Here is a 17,371-nt window from a genome sequence, read left to right as displayed (position 1 = left end):
CTAATTACCCAATAAATGTTTCCCGGTTAGAAGGAAGAATGCTCACACCCTTTCTGCTTTGAGAGGTCCTTAAGGCCAAGTTTGTACCTTCAGGTTCAATGCTCACAGCCACCCTGTGACCTCTATTTTGTGTTCTTGTGCAGGAACAAGACTGGGAAAGTGGAAGTGAGGCAGAGGGGGAGAGTTGGTACCCCACGAACATGGAGGAACTGGTCACAGTAGATGAAGTGGGAGAGGAAGAAGATTTTATCATGGAACCAGACATCCCAGAGCTGGAAGAAATTATGCCCATTGACCACCAGAAAGATAAAATCTTCCCTGAAATGTGTCCCTGTATGACAACCACCTTAGACCTGGACTTGTCCAAGGATTTCAAGGAGGGAGAGACCATAGGGAATGGGGCTGAGGAAATTAGCCTCAAGCTGCCCAGACAACTGCCTTCTGCTTCCACGCGCTGTCCCAGTGACACAGACCTGGAGATGCCTGGCCTAAATCTGGATGCTGAGCAGAAGCCAGCTGAATGCGAGACAGGCCTCTTACTGGAGGACTCAGATTGCTACGAGAAGGAGGCAAAGGGAGCCGAGAGCTCAGATGTGCTTCTGGCCCCCACAGCCCAGCAAATGTCTTCCCCCCAGCCAGCAGAAGAGAGGGCACGGCAGCCTAGCCCCTTTCTCGATGACGGCAAGGCCAGGGGGTCCCCCGAAGATGGGGCTTGTGAAGGCAGCCCCCTAGAGAAGAAAGCTGGCCCTCCCACTGAAAGCAACCTCCAAAGCCAGGCCTGCCAAGGCGCGTTGACTGAGGGTAACTACCTCCCTTTGCTCATGGGTGGTTGGGTGGATTGGACCACTGTTCCGCTCAGGAAGTGTGGGCATGTGCAGGCTGGCACAGACATATGTGAGCTTTCAACTGGCCTTAAAGTTGATGCAGAGTCCTGTACTAAGGAAAGCAAGCCTCTGAAGGCCTGGCTAAATGTCAGAGCTTTCACGCAAATGATATAAAGAAATTAACAGAAGGCTGCATGTGTTCTGAGAAGCAAAATCAAGATAGGCTAGACTTATGTAAGCCTAGATGGGGCTTGGACTACTAAGATTAGCTGGAGTTTTCAGTAAAAGGGGCTTTGGTTCCCCTCGGAAGCAGCCAGCCACTCCTGCCTACGCAACTCCCTAGCTGTTTGTTATTTCTGTGATTGGGAGGGGGCAAATGAGGTTGGCAAGAAAGCGGTGCAGGGGGAAGGAGCAGGGCTTTGTTTCCCCTTCTTACTATCTCAGCCATCTTGTTCTCCAGGGTCTGATAGTGATATAAAATTCCTCCAAGGAGCAACTCCACCTCCACTGGAGGTGATGTATCTATGCTCGGTACTGTGACATCATGAAAGAGAGTTTAAAAATAGGCCAAGCCCTGACTTCTCTGCCAAGTGGAAACTGAAATCCATCATCGGCTCAGTGGGGGGGCAGGGGGGGTGTAGCCCTTATGATTCTCACAGTGAAAACAACTAGAGATTCATTTTACAGAAAGCTTGTGTTTGATGTAAGTGTCATGGGGCAGAAAATACAGAAAAGAGGCTAAAAAATAAGCATTTCAACCCAGAGCCTTGTAGGTGGCATGAGCCAGTGGGTGACCTAAAGGCTTGGGCTTTCCTCCATGTCAAGCTGACCTGAGCTGTTTTTCACCTGCTTGGATCTGTATCTCCATGGAAACTCGGCCTACTTGTTGCTAGAGAAACGTGGAGGCCCAGCCTGTGTAGCACAGGCAAGAATAAAGGATTGCTGACTTCACGTTGCTCTGGTGGAACCCCTTTTATTTTGCAGTATAGGTCTCAACATGTGCCAGTGGTAGTGGTTTATTAACTTACCCAGTGTTTGGAGTTCATGTATAGTAACACTGCTCAAGCCTGGAGTGTTAAAATAGCATTGTCTTTTTTTACCAGCCTTGGTGGATGTCAGCACAAAGTTGCCCTTCAACAATTCCTCTGTGTGCAGAGATGGAGTGATACTGAATAGGGGGAGAATGGGGGTGGATAGTCCCAACCAAAGGTATTAGCAGCCCATCCTCCCTGGGTCAAGTGCAAAGATGTGCCAAGTTTTATTGTGTGTGGCATTCTTTTGGCAGTGGAAATGCTCTTAATTATAGCACTTTGGTTCTAATTAGCAGTCATAGCCCAGTCTCCTGTGGTTAAGCAGTACAAGGGACAATTCCCAATCACACAGCAGAGGGAATAGAATTACAGGCATTCTTTGAGGCATGCTGTATTTCATTTGTTTTTTTGCCCGGGATGGTGTTTTGCAGAAAACTCCAGGTACACGGAAATGAAATCTCTGGGTGTGAGTTCACCAGAATTCACTGAAGTGGAGTTGAAAGAGCCCCTTTCTTTGCCTTCCTGGGAACCAGAGGATGTGTTCAGTGAACTTAGCATTCCTCTAGGTAGGTGAAATCCACAGTCTTTCCTGAAATTCAGCTCCAGGAAATGACAGGTCTGTACATCTTCTAAGAGCTTGAGAGGACGTTCTGTGATTCTGTTGTGATTTTTGTTTTTAAGATTTGATGAATGACCTAGATTTCCAAGATGCTACTTTAAAGTTTCTTGCAATTTCATTCTCCCAGGGTAGACCAGATGTTCCATGGGGCAAAGTCTAGAGAGGTATTTTCCCTGTGGGCCTCCCCCCCCAGCATTTTTCCTCCCCGCCCTCATCAGGGATAGCCTTGTTCTTGACCACACAGAGACTTTCGGTCCAGCCTGTATTCCAGCAGGGAAGCAGAGGCCCATCGGCTCCCATACAGTCAATGTATGTCATCTTTCCTCCTGTCTTTGTCGCACATCTTTCCAGAATAATGCTACTGTTTTTCTCTTTGAGAGGCCAGCTTCTCTAAGGCACTGAGTGATACTGAATAAACTGTTAGAGGCAGACTAGATAGTTGATAAAGGGATCATTGAACACAGAGAGACTGGCTCTTTTTCTTCTTACTCCACTTATGGATGACCAGGTGCCTTCCAACAGGTTATACACTTCTGAGCCTCAGTCTTCTCATCTGTAATGTGGAATTGGCCAGATCAGTGGGTTTTCAGTGATGGAACTGTTGAGGTGGGTTGGGGAGGGGTGCACTAATAGAACACCTAGAACACATTGTCGGACAGGAGAATGAAGGAGTGTCAGGGCAGGGAGAGTAAGAACATTAAGGAAGATGCCTGAGAGAGTCAGACACCACCACTAACCCAGAAACTTCATGCCAGCAGGCATCTTTGACCTCTGCATTGACTCTGAAAGTTTGGAAAGCAAGGAGATTAAAGAGGAGTAGCAATGGCTCAGAGGGAGAGCTTAGCAAAGTGTCATTGGGAAAGTGTCAGTCACCCTTTCCATCCAAGTTTTTCTTGTCTCTTTAAAAAGAAACAAACATATACTGTTTCTTCTTCCAAGTGAATCATTTTGTAGAGTATGATTTGGAAAGCAGTGAACTTTATTTTTAAGGGACAAATTTGCTACATAGCATCACCCAAGACATAATATTTAAAAGAAAAAAAAGGCACACTGACCTTAGAATGAACCATGGTGACCCTGGAAAACCAGTGGTGCAAAGCCTGCCTCTCAGAAGCAACAGTTCATCAGTGCTTTGGTCAGTCAGCAAACACTTCTGGATGGAACACATGACACTGTTCAAGGCACTCTGAGGAAACCGAGAGTATAGCACAAGTCTTAAGCCATCTGAGAACTTTGGAATCTAATTGACACAAACAAAATCCAAGAGTGAATTCTGCTCCCTTATACTTAAGCATGTCTTTTTATTCTTGTTTTTTTATTACAAAATATGTGAAAGATTATTATAACAAATTTAAAAATAAGAACCATATTAAAGTCGATATTAAAGGTCTTATCTCTCTCTAGCCTCCAGAGGTGGCCACTCTTATGGCCACACACAAAAATGGGATCCTACTATACACATCATGTACTGTGGTGTGCTTTTTTCACTTAACAGCTTAGAGAGCTCTTCGTATCACTACAGAGATTGCATACTTTGTAACCACTACAAATATTACATCTAAAACCTGTACCTATTGGTTTTTTGCTATAGGTATAGTTGCTTATCCTTTACTGGTGAACATTTAGATTGTTAGCTGTATATGTTTTATTCTGTTACAACAATGCTATAACAGTAAGCTTTTATTTATTGTTTTTACTCAACACATAGGCAGAAGTCCTAGTACTTTGCTTGCATTATTTCATTTACCCTTCTCAAAACAGGTGATATTTTTAATCCCCACTTTACAGATAAGAAATCTGAGGTGCATAGTCACACAGCTAATGATTGCCTAAAGCTGGATTCAAGATTCAAACTCTAGAAGCCTCTTCTTACCCTCTGTCCCCTCCTCCCTTTCTGACGTGTTTGCTTGTTCAGTTACCTTGGTGCCTGTGCCAGCATTTCTGTGAGATAGGATGCTAGCCAGATGGGAGGTGTTGTGGGGCCATGTATATTTGCATTTTAAATTTTTATAATTGCTACTAAATTGTACTCGAAAAACATGATACCAGTTTTCACTGCTACCTTGAAGGAGAGCCAATCTATTAGGAGGATTATGGTATCTCATTTTGGTTTTTTAAACCACTGTATTTAGGTGTAATTGACATACAATGAAGTGAACACATTTAAAGGGTGCTATTTATTCAGTTTTGTGCATGAACTGGTAAGACGATCTTCACAAGCAAGATAGTGAATGTGTTCACTTCTCACCCCCAAATTTCCTCAGATTCCTTTGGAATCCTTCCTCCCACACCTCAGTCCCCAGGTAGCCACCAACCTGCTTTCTGTCACTAAATGTTAGTTAGCTTCACATAAAGAGACCTTATAGTATGTACTGGTTTTGTCTAACTTCTACTCAGGGTAGTTGAGATGCACCCGTATGGTTGTGTCTATCCAGAATTTGTTTCTTGGTATTGTTGGCTATTAATCGCATGGTGGATTTGGATATACCACGTTCTATTCGTTCATTTATCTGGTGGTGGACATTTGAGTTGTGTTCAGTTTAGATATTACAGATTGTTTCAATCCCTAAATCTCTAAGCTAATGGTTGAAAGAATTATTTGCTCATTGTTCCCCCAAGGGAGGGTTATGGTACTGTTTTCCATGTCTGACAGGTGAGCAAAGTGAAGTCCAGAGACTTTCTCAAGATCACCCATAAGATTCAGGAACTTAGGATGTCTGCTCTCTGACCACCCAACTCTCTGTCCTCTACTTCAGACAGCAGCACAGCACATAGGAAAGGAGATTTCAAAAGCACTGACTGTGGCCTCTAATTCCATGGGTTCAAATCCCATCTCTGCTACTTGAGGGCTGGGTGGCATAGAGCTACTTATTTAACCTTTCTGCTTGGATTTCTTCATCTGTAAGTCAGGGATAGCAGTAGAAGCCTACCAGGGAGCGTTATTTTTAGAATGGAATGAATGAGTATTTGTAGTCTTGGTGCCTTACACAGAGTACTAACTAAGCGTTGTCTGTTGTTACTGTTCACTCTCATTAATATTTATTGAGACCTGCTCTGCTTCCTCTCACTATGGTTGTAAACCTTTCATGCTCTGTGATTGGTTACTGCTGGCAGAGAGATTTCTGGGAAGAAAGTGACACCCCTAGGGACTGGGGGTGGACATGGTTGGGGAAGGGCACTGCCCATGTGATTCAGGCCAGCTCTGTGTGGCCCCAGCCAGCATGAGCCTGCCAAGGCCTGCTCTTACCATAACCAAACAGCAACGCTGGCAAAAAGTGAGCCCCCTCCATCCCCGCCCCAACCCAGGCTTTACTAGGATGACAGAGTCATAATTACCTATGCCAGGAGCTATTATTAGTAGGCAAATACAGCTTTAATGATTGTACTTAATAGAGGCTGAAAAGTGGGAGGGCCCATTGGCTCCAGAACTCCTCAAGGCCCGGAGGTGTTTCTTGGTGCTACTACTTCACCACATCCCCACATTCTAGAGGCATCCCGAAGCTTTCGTTTGGATATGGTGGTACCTGCAGCAATTCCTAGTTATTTTGGGATTCTTCTGTCCTGCTTCTCTTTCCCCAATGCTGTCTTTTGACTCCTGGTACTGACCCAACCCACTGGGTGGGGCCTGGGAAGAAAGTTGCTGCCAAATCAAGTCTTGGGGAAAGTTGGAGGCAGGGGAGAATGGCAACACCTAAACACTTGTCTTCTGTGAAGACATACTGAACTCATGTTTCCAAACTAATATTTCTTTGAGCACTATAGGTGCTTCCTCAGAATGCTGTTTGTGGTATTATTATTCCCATTTTACAGATGAGGAAGGTAACCTCAGAGAGGTAAAATAATGTAACTGAGGTCACACAGTTTAGGTACAAGTGGTAGGTCTAGCTGACCCTAAGTGCCATTTTGTTTCCACTATACCATGGCTTCTATGCTTTTATGTTGGTGGGAGAAGCTTTGGCTTAAGTGAAATCTCACCCAGAAGCCCACAGATGGGATCTGTACTGCTCTGGTCTAAAGAGGCCACTGCTTCAACTTCAGTCCCTGCTTCCGCTGTAAAAACTTCTGGAGCGTCTGTACCCTGTCTGGGAGTCCTAGGACAGGGTCTGAGAGGCCTTGGTGGGGGTCTGCAATGGAAACCCCAAGGCTCTATTCCTGTTACCACCCAGCTGGCTGGCCCTGCAGGATCTGGGACAGGACGGAGGGCATGGCTCGGATCAAAGCCCTCTGGTGGTGGGCTCCTTTCCCAGTGGCTTTTCTCTTGGATTTTGTGGGCCTTGGCTTCCCTAGGGGCAGCAGCCAGCAGAAAATTGTTTTGCAGCAATACAGGAAGGAGGCGGGCCTTGTAGCGCCTGTTTGTGAGGTAGAGGGGACAACTGTCCTGACCAGCCAGGGCCACGTGTCCATCTTCTGTGGGAGGAGGGAGAAGGGGAAGGACATTCACCCCCTCTAGACAGCTGGGCTGAGTGACAGCCTCTCAATTCTGGGGACTGCTGCAGGCTACGTGACAGTTAGAGGAAACACAGGCTCCATACCATAGTGCAGCACTGTCAAGGAGGCCACTGGCTTGCCTGCCTTCCTCCTCCTGTCCTTGTTCAGAGCTGCCCCTTCACACTAACAAGTAAGTTTTTTGAGATAGGAAAAGAAGTTTAATTACAAGTTTAGGCTTTTTCTCTGGACAGGCTCTCTTAGGCATGCAGCTCACAGTGAGGGAGAAGTGAAGACTTTGGTCAGGTGGCCTTCTTAGGGTCCCTGGTAGTGGAGATTTTACCACCTCCCTCCCTGTGAAATGTGTATCCCTCTCACCCTTCTGCCCAGTGCAGTCACATGTCCTAGTATCTCCTGCCTCCAGCAGAGGAGAGGGTAGCAGCCGTGCCCAGCCTTGGCATTTGCTTACACAAAGGGCAGGCCCCTAGCCTGCAAGTAGGACCTGGGTGCCAGAACCTTAGCCATTCTGGTTTAGTTCCACAGGGACCCTGCTTTTCATGGCCCTCAAACACTGTTCTCTCAAAGGCATGTCACCATCAGACACCCTGTGTGCAGGAAATGTGTTCTTCTTATCCCCATTTTCAGGTGAGGAAACTGAGGCCCAGGAGAAGTTCAGACAAATTGTCCCAAGTTTCTTAGGTTCTTAGCATCTGGCCTGGGCCCTCTTGGACCTGGGCTCTTTTCACTGTACTGATCATGGGCTACATGAGGAGAACTATGACCTCCTGAAGCAGTCATCTTTGATTCAAGGATGGATCCTGTGGCTGTGACACTGTCACTTCCCTGTGGCTGGGCGTGTGTGGGAAGAACATTGGTTCTTTGTCTTGGAATCAAAAGGCTTCCTAGAATTCTGAGCTTATATTTAATAAATAACAAGTGAAATGCTATCGGGTGATGTTAAATGATGGGTCAGATACAAAGAGGGGAAGAAGATAAGAAAATGTAGGATACAGTAGCATGTGCAAAAGGGAAAGATACAGAACTGCATTCAGGGTATGATTAAAACAAATACTGTGTACACAATGTCTGTAAATGGGAAAATAAAATCTGTTGAAACTATTCTAGCAGTGGGGGAAGAGGAATAAAGGAGAATGGTGGAGGGGTGAATTCAAATATGATATATTTGATAAATTATAAGAACTTTTATTAATGCCACAATGTACCCCCACCCAGTTCAACAGTAGAAAAAGAAAAGAAACTGTACCCCCACACACCTCAAAAAATAGAACATGTGGAGGGAAATATTTACATTAGAGAGACTGTAGGTTATTTCTGCCCTCACTTTTATTTTTTTTCAATTTTTTTCTTTAATGAAAATAATTTTGCAATAAATTGAGAGAATCCTGGTCAGAACAACTACAGAGAGGGGTACAGTACAGAGAAATGAACTCTAAAGACAAGTGGCAGATCCTGAACTTCGATTCCCAAAGACTATCGAGAGCTCACCAGCCTACTTGGCGCACTTTGCTTACGTTCCCAACCATCTGTGAATGAAGTAGGCCCTGGTCTCTCTGTGCCTATTTTACAAATGAGGAGAGTGAGGTGAGGCTAGCTATTCAGCCAAAGTCAGCAGCCAAAGAGGGGTGGAGCTCTTGCTCCCATTTTATTTGCTGACTGGAAGGACCAGAGGGACTTCCCATCACTTCCCTAAAACTGCCTGTTCACCCCCACCCTTCCCCAGGTGTGGAGTTCATAGTTCCCAGGACTGGGTTTTACTGCAAGCTGTGTGGGCTGTTCTACACAAGCGAGGAGGCGGCGAAGGTGAGCCACTGTCGCAGTGCCGTCCACTACAGGAACTTACAGGTAACCATCAGTTTTCATTGTTCCCAAGCCTGTGGAGCTCCTCAATCTCATCCCTTAGGCCAGGCATCCAGAGTCTTTGGCCTTGCTGCCTCTCCCTCTAGCTTTCCCCTTCAGAGCCTGTCATGGGGGACTTGGCGTTCTCCAAGTACATCTTTCAGATCTGCTTCTGTGAGTTTCTTTTCCTTCCACTATGTGGAGAATGCCTGATTCTACCAGGCTGTTCCATATGGTGCCAGCCTCCCAAGGAATGGACATCCATCTCCACTTTAGTACTTACAACACTCCTCTTGGACTGGTTGTAAAATACCTGCCTTCCCAGCTAGACTGAGCATGACTTGCATTAGGCTGATGCTCTCCTGGCTCATGGTGGGGGCTGATCCCTTCCCACCTGGCCTGGATGCTCCAACTGCAGTTGTTTTCATTTCTGTTCCTCCTTTTATTTGCTAGAATAAAAGTCACAATTATGTTCCATCTAAATATTCATCCAGACAGGAAATAGTTATCTCAGGCAGACTATGCGCCTGACACTGTTGTAGGCCCTGGAGATACAGTAACAACAAAAACAGTCCTCACGGAGTTCACATTCTCATGTAGGAGACAAGCAATAAATAATTAAGAGACATGCTATTTTAAAATTACATATGAAAATACACTCGGTGCCATATTTCATCCAATCTAAGTTACTATTGTTTGTAAGACGCTATTTTTTGTTTGTGTATATTTGTAATGCTGGGGATTGAACCCAGGGCCTTGAGCATAACAAGCACACTATCACTGAGCCCCAGCCTCAGACACTGTTTTTGATATCAAATTCTAAAAAGGTTTCAAAGTTAACACTGAGCTGCATCAACTGTAAAATGTATTTTGATTTCAGAGATGTCATGTGAAAAAAAGTATCTTAAACTCAGTCATGGTAATACGTTCTACAATGTATACCTTCCTAATCTGCAGTGTATATGTGGTTGTCATGATTAGCTTCTGGTATAGGTTTTTTTTTGAATAGCAACTTAACAGAGGCAAGAACATCAGGTTCTCAGGAAAGAGTATCTCAAGGTACCTGCTGTTTTTACTACAAGAATCAGATAGTTGTTTTGACCCACAACTTAAGAAGTCCCCATGACGTCTGTGCCCTAGTTCTAGGCCAGGCATTCCTATTACAGTTAAGTTGTTAGAGTGACTGATCAAGTGGTTCTTAACCATGGATGTGAACCAGAATTACCTGGGCAGGATTTTGGAAGTACACATATTTAGCAGAGTTCAAAAGTTCTCCAAATGATTACAGTCTGTCCCCCGAGTTGAGAAACTCAGACATTGGCTGACTCTCCTGTTTTATAAAGAGGGAACTGAAGCTCAGAGAAGAGGTACATGATTTGTCCAAGCCTGCACAGAGAGTAAGTTACTGGGCCTAGGGCCAGATCTCCTGATTCTTGATCGCTTACCTCTTTTCACTCTACTAAGCTACTCATGGAAACTGAGAACCATAATGCCATGGCTTGGGCCACCATTTGAGAGAGACTCACTGGCTGTGCCCAAACTCAGGTCATCCAAGCCACTTGATTTCCCTCTGGAGAACAGCTGCTCTGTGACTGAGGTACTCTCAGGTCCCTAGGGGCCTCTCCTGGAGGAGGGCAGGGAGCACGTAGGCCTGATTTGGCCAGAGTAGGGAGTTCCAACTGGGTTCCACAGAGCCAGCTGAGGACACACAGCCAGCTGAGGACAGTCACCTAACCTGAGGATGTTTTCATCCCCTCTCCACTAAGATGAAACCTTAAAACAGCAAGCTGGAAGGGGTCCTAGAGATCACCTGGTCTTTGTCTCAGCTGGCATCTTTTTAAAACACAGCTTCCTGTACCTCACTCTTCACTGCTTTCTTACTGTCTCTAGGCTGGGCCCAAGAATCTGCATTAAAAATTTTTGGCAGTGCTAGGGATGGAACCCAGGGCCTTGTACATGCTAGGCAAACCCTCTACCACTCAGCCATGCCTTCAGCCTAAGAAGTCTGCCTTTTAAATAATCTTTCCAGCAAGTTCTGATACCTCAATATGAGTATGTTTTCCAGCATTCTTAGTGGGATTGTGCATTCTCCCCTCCCCCTCTCTCCGGCCAAAGGAGACCACACAGTTCAAGATCACTGTTACTCAGAGGGTTAGGAAGAGTTCAGACTTGTCAGGGCTTGCCTTGTTTCCAGAGCTGTGGCCTGCATTGTGTTCAGGTCCTCTGGGCTTAACTCCAAGCAGACTCGCCTCCTGGAGGCGAGTGGAGGCCTGCTCCACTTCCATGTCCCCAGACACATCAGGTGTACACGCTGCCTAAGCCCCTCACACTGGCCAACCACAGTTCAGGTTTCCCTGGTGCCCCTGTTGGGCAGCTGGGAGCCCCCACCTCAGGCTTCCCAGATAGGGTTTCTGTCAGTGGCCTTGACAAAAATGTCTCTGTCCCCACAGCCTCACCCACCCCATTTCCAAACTGCACGTGTGAAAAATAAAGAATTCAGACCCTAGCAGCAGGTGCTGGCTGACTCCTAAGTCAAGCAACTTGTAAAGTTAGCACCCACCAGGAAGCCTGAGGTGGGGGTCAGGGATACCATGGAGGCAGGAGCAGGTGGAATGCGCCTCTATACTCTAAGAATTCCTGCTGTGCCCACTGATGATCATGGCATAAGAACCCACCCAGGGCAATCTGGAACAGCAGGTGGAGGACACACTAGAGAGGCAAGCTGCAGGCGCTGAAGAGGAAATGACCATACAAAGTATACTTATCCACTGGCTGTCCTCAGCGTGTGATTCCTCCTCCCTGAGCAGAGGCAAAGGAGAAATGGCTCTCCAGCAGCTGCCTCACCCACAGGCATCCTCTCCTACAGTGGCCGCTCTGTCACTCAGTCTGCACCCACCTCTTTCTAGGAGGAGGGGTGAGGAAGACACAGGTGCTCCCATTTAACAGATGAGGAGCCTGAGGCTGGGAGAGGATGAGGGGCTTCCTGCAAATCCTATAGCTGGCACACTTCATAAGAAAGGTTTACATTCCTGTTTATTCTGTGCCAGGCACTGTGCTAAACGCTTTGTGTGGCTTTCCATCAACTTCACAGCAGCCCTGTGCAGGGTTGCCGTTGTAACTCTCATTCCATAGACATCAGGGATATTCAGCCTCTTGCTGCCCAGGCCTTTCTATTCCCTTTTCACTGCACTGACTCCAGACATCCTCAGTGTAGCCCCAGTTGGACCATTGGCTGGCCTCGGGCCAGTCTCAGTCAAGAGATGCTTTGTGAATTGTGGAGGGAGCCCCCAGTTTAGGGCAGACAGGCCCAACTTCAATCCATCAAGGGACCTCCAGGACCCCCACAGCTCACTCCCAACAGGAAACAGGTTGTCAGGAGTCTTAGATATCATTATGGGCTGGTGCTGGACTTTTCCCTCCCTCCAGCTTCCCTCCCTCTGCCCTTTACACATGGACATGCCGCCTAGAGACCAGATTCCTTCTGGAAAACAGAGTTGTGATAGGATTGAGTTTATATTAAGTCAAGCATTTAGAAAGCCTTATTTTGCTTGGCACCAAATAAGGACTGAGAAGTGGTTCCTATTGTCAGTATTGGTACTTTCAACACAGTGAGGTCCTATAGCCCCAGGACAGGAGTGGAGGACCTGCCCACTGGGCACAGGTGTTAGGAGAGGGGGCCCAGGAATGTCTCCTGCCTCTCCTCACCTCCAAGCCACCACTGACATCTCCCTGCCTCTCGTGTCCCTCTCTCCACTACAGAAGTACTTGTCCCAGCTGGCTGAGGAGGGCCTGAAGGAGACGGAGGGGGCAGGCAGCCCGAGGCCCGAGGACAGTGGAATTGTGCCGCACTTTGAAAAGAGAAAGCTGTGATGCTGATGCTGCTGTCGCTGCTGTCACTGCTGTTGTTGGAAGGTGGAGAGGCCTGCCGAAGTGGGGCCTGCCTGGCCTCCAGACAGGACTAAAGCCAGGCAGGACTCGTTCCTTGGGTTTGTTCCCAGAGACTCATTAAAACACCCTGAAGTGTCTCCAGGAGCCAAGTTGCCCTGGCATGTCCAGCCCGCTGAGGGTCCCCAATTCTCTGTGGACTCTTGTTTCTCTCCTACAATTTTTCAATTTGCTTTTCTCTTTTCTTCTTGCTCCTTCACCCCTCTTGCCTTCTGTGCCAATAATCATCTCCTTTTCATAAAATTCAACTTCTCAGGGATTTTCACAGTGTTTAAATTCTTGATAGGATATAGCAGGTGGAATGGAAACTTCCGGATCTGGAGAGTCACTTTGTGAACCTGCAGCAGCTTCTCAGCCTGGCATCTAAGTGGCCTGTTTGAGCCATGCGGGGGAGAGCTGAGTCCAGTCCTGAGAGGGGCCGCCAAAGAGCATCAACTGGGAGAAGCAGGGAGTGATGTCAGTTACAGCTTCTTCCTCCAGCTGAATCCTCCCACCTTTTTTTGGGGAGTGGGGGGTGCTGGGGATTGAACTAAGAGCCCTGCACATCTTAAATAGGCTCTCTACCATTGATCTACACCCCCAGCCAAAAGCCCCTGTTTTATAACCCTTTCATCCTCAATTATTCTAGAAATCCAGCAGGTTTATGCTTTAAAGTAAAATCAGTTTTGTGGAGGAAAAGGAGCTCTTTATTGTGAAAGCTCTGATAAAGTCCTTCCAAACTTTCTTCCTTCCTCTTTATTTCAGGAGGTGTCAGAATTTGTTCTATTTGGGACAATGAATTTTGTATCGATTCACTTTAACTAAAATTATGAACAGCAGTGTCTTTTCCCTCCAACTAAAACAGCAGTTGGTGTGGGCCAAGGATAAATGTAGGCCTGTCTGCAATGCATGTCATTGGCCTGAGAGACTCAGTAACAAGGAACTACATCTGACCTTGACTCACCCTAGTGCCACTGCTAAGGGTGGCACTTGGACCCTAACTGACCTTACAGTGGGATGGTTTCAAAATCATCCCTCAGTCAGGGAGAAGCCAAGAGAAGGCTATAGAGCAGAAGAGCAGCATTTGAGGTCTTCCAGGTATTTGCAGGAAAGTGCCTTTTCCAACTGTACACAGGATGGAGGCCGCTCAGGGCTGACCACATGTGTAGACTTTGCTGTTGAAATATAAAGAAGAGAGCCCTTATTCCCAGTGAGGTCAGTGTCTTCAGACCCCACACATAGGCTGATAATCCATTAAAAGGGTTTGGGGGACAAAGATGCTGAAAGAAATGAGGCTTTGCCAAAGCCATCAAGTGGGTTCCAGAAAGTCAGAAAGGAGCCTAGTGAAGTTTTCATGAGCTGAGGTACTCCCGCGAAAGCGGCCTCAGTGGCTTCACCTGCAAAATAAAACAAGGGAGGTGGACAGCTCTCTCCTGAGAGAGCTGCCTGTTTCTGTTCCTGAACGATTCAAATTGAAGATGGTGATAGATGGAGAGAAACCCTATGAATCACAGACTTAATTGCTAGAGTTGGGCTGGGGCAGTAGCTCAGAGGGAGAGTACTTTCCTAGCATGTGAGGCCCCAGGTTTGATTCCCAGCAAAAACAAAACTTAATTCCTAGAGTTGAACCTTGTACAGGTGGGCAGGTAGACTGGGCAGGAAACGTCTGGTTTGTTTGTGTGTTTCTCCATATACTGCACTTTCTGTCCTCTGTACTTATGAAAGAAGAGTGACAAGATTATGTAGCTCAACGCTGACATTTCATTAGTGAGGAAACTGCGACAGAGAAAGGAAACAAATGTAGAACTAAAACAACCATGTGTTAAGTTTGAGGCGTTTGTTCCCTGGCAAGGAGAGAACTGTGAGGAACCTACAAGATGGAAGAGTTAAGGCAAGTTCTGGAGGTAGACAGGCTGGTTTGGACAGGTGTGGTAAGAAGTTGGAAGAAGCAGGAGACCTGAGCATCAGGGTATATGGGGTTTTCGAGAAGGTTGTATCTCAGAGAGAAGATGCTAAAGACTGTGGCTCAGCCCAGACTGTTCCCACAGAGTTGAATTCGCATTATAGTCTCCAGTTAAGTCTCCTTTCTATTGGCCCAGAAAACCTTTGACCCCAAGTATCTTTATTTCTGCTGGAGGGAATTCTGAGACCAGCAGTTTGGCCTCCTCACTGAATCTTACAGGGGAAGTCCTGCCCCCTCCACAAGAGACTGGAATTGTACATTGTCAGAGAAGCTGGAAGCTTTAATCCCCAGCAAAGTGGGAGCAGACCTCACCAGCTCCTCCCACCCCACCCCAGATAGAAACCCAGATGGCCCAGTTCCCAAGCAAAGTAATGGCTCCTTTACTGACCTTTATATTGGAAAGCCACAGAGAGCCCCCAGGGAGGGAGAGAGAAAAGGCTGCATTTAGTCAGAACCTTCAGTTTAAAATCACCTGAGATTCTATACTTGTGTATATGTATATATATTTTATTTTTATTTATTTTTATACAATTCCATTGGTATGGCCCTTCACCAACCCTGTAATTTGCACTTTTTATTCCTACATGTGTCACATACAATTCAGTTTTAAAGGCAACCAAGAAAATACTTAGATTTATTTTTTAAAGCTTTTCTTCAGTGTTTTGTCAACCATTTCAAAGTGTCTCCCCAAAAAGGTTGTTCAAGAGCAGTTGCTACCTTATGTAGCACATTTATCTGTATGCTGAGTCCCTGAGTTAATATGCAGAAGGCCCAAGTAATTTTCTTTTCATTGTTAACACCTGGAATAAATTGTATCCAGGCAGTACTCCCAAAGAATTTGGTGAACTTGTTGGTGTGAGCAGCAGCTATTGGTATCAGGGTTTCCTATTCTTGGACAGTGCGAGGCAGTGATCTGTTAGATTATACTTGAACTGGACCAGAGTTTGTTTTGTGAGTTTGTGAAAAAACCAAAAAGCTCTCGTTAAGTTTGAACTTGTAAAGTATTGGAATTTGTTGAGTGTCTTATAGATTGTCACCTCTCTTCCTGATCTGTATAACTGACCGAAAAGTGTTTGTTTTTACAAAAGGGAAAAAAAAAATTTTTAATAAAGAGAATTTGAAAGCTTGTGAGTGTGTCCGGATGGGGTTCTTTGACATTTTGCCAGGAGCAGCTCGCAGAGCCCAAAGACTGGGATTCTGTTCATCTCTGACTTATTTTCAAGTGTTGAACAGAGGTAACAAAACAGCTTCCACTGAGGGCTCTGGCTGGGAAGCTAGAGGGAATCAGAGATTGTCAGAGGTGAGGTCTGGGATGAAACTGAAGAAGTGCAAGCCATTGACCCTTTTGGGGGCTCGGGCTTCTTACAATCCCTGGCTTTGCTCCCCAGAGCTCCCTAGTCTTCTGGTGACTGAACCCAGTTGTCCTGCACCAGAATTGGGCTATCTTTGGTGTTGACAATGAAGGTCTTGTGGCTGATGCTGTACTGGACCTAGCAGGCCCAAGCAGAGTCCTGGCCTTGCCACTGTTAGCCCTGTGACATCCTCAGCTCTGCTTCCTTGGGAAAAATGGGAGCAATGATACTACTCATCACCAGGGTTGAGGTGGTTGCTGCTGAAAGCATTTGGTATGCCGCAAGGTGCCAAATCTCATTTGTTTTTACAATCTGTGCTTTGTGCAGGAATTTCTAAATTTCAGGAGTTTCTTTTAGCAAAACAATGTCAATCTACTCAGTTCAGTTGACCAGTCCTCTGAATGCTCTAGAACCTTCTCTAGGCCCTTTCCTCTTGTTGGCAGTGCTCCCAAGTCAGGAGGGAGGGGCTGGGCAGCCTGGACCCAAAGGGCAAAGTGGGGCCGCCTGTAATTACGGGGAGCAGACGCTAGATCTGAAGAAAGTTCCTGTTAAGCCTGTTGCCACCCCACCCTCAATCCCCCGCCCACCATGCCATGATGGCCATCGTGGACTGAGTTCAGGCCTCCAGTTACCAACCAAGAGGATAGGAAGCATCCTTCCCTGCAGGGGACCATCTGTGCCTCAGCTGACCAAAGCAAGGAATGGGCCTAGAGCTTGTCCAACTGCCTCAAGTTCAAAGTCCAGGGTGTCTGGGGCACCCCAGTGCCTGGGCCGGGGTGTGTACCACAGCTCTGGAGGGCGCCAAGCATTCTGTAAGCTGGCAGTCCCTGGAGCTGTGCAGTGTGGAGGCTCTGCCCTGAAATGTTCCCCATATGCCTGGGCGTTCCCATCTGTTCTCTGATGTCCCTGGGGGCCTATCGTCTGGCTCTGAGCCAGTCCTTTAGGTTGGAGCCCTGACATTCAGATTCCCTCTCTGGCTCCACAGAGTCCTCCCCCAGAGGTCAGCTCCAGACCGCCTCTGCCTGACTCTGCTGGCCTAGACACTGAACACGTTCTTCATCATACCTCATCAGGTCAGGCCACTTGGATACTGACCTTGGCCCTCTCTGACCCAAGACCTCTGTGCATCTTTGAACATCAGTAGCAAGTGTGGACTGTCTACCTATGCAGTGATGAGACAGCTGGGTTTTTCCCACCCTATGGCCTTACAGAGGCACTCGTCCCATGTGAAATTATAAACTTATAAGAGAAAGATGGCCCCAGAGACTCCCGAGTCTTGGTTTTTCCTTTTTTATTTTTTATTTTTTTTGAGACAGGGTCTCTATGCTGCCCAGGCTGGCAATGAACTCCTCAGCTCTTCTTCAACTTCTGCCACA

General features: G+C 46.7%; 1 protein-coding gene across 3 annotated transcripts in view; it reads left to right on the top strand.

Annotated features, from left to right (window-relative positions):
* Positions 1–15,771, top strand: part of Rbm20 (RNA binding motif protein 20) — a 181,210-nt gene extending 165,439 nt beyond the window's left edge. For all 3 annotated transcript variants that reach the window (XM_020171549.2, XM_074078332.1, XM_074078331.1), the window contains exons 11-14: positions 144–801; positions 2,287–2,421; positions 8,641–8,762; positions 12,516–15,771. In XM_020171549.2, the coding sequence (XP_020027138.1) occupies positions 144–801; positions 2,287–2,421; positions 8,641–8,762; positions 12,516–12,626 (1,026 nt within the window). In that variant the 3' untranslated portion in view covers positions 12,627–15,771. The remainder of the gene's footprint in view (positions 1–143; positions 802–2,286; positions 2,422–8,640; positions 8,763–12,515) is intronic.
* Positions 15,772–17,371: the final 1,600 nt, after the last annotated feature.

Source organism: Castor canadensis, chromosome 7 (genome assembly GCF_047511655.1).
Source record: "Castor canadensis chromosome 7, mCasCan1.hap1v2, whole genome shotgun sequence".
NCBI lineage: Eukaryota > Metazoa > Chordata > Mammalia > Rodentia > Castoridae > Castor > Castor canadensis.
Note: the sequence above shows the minus strand (reverse complement) of the source record. Positions and strands in the feature narration are given on the sequence as shown.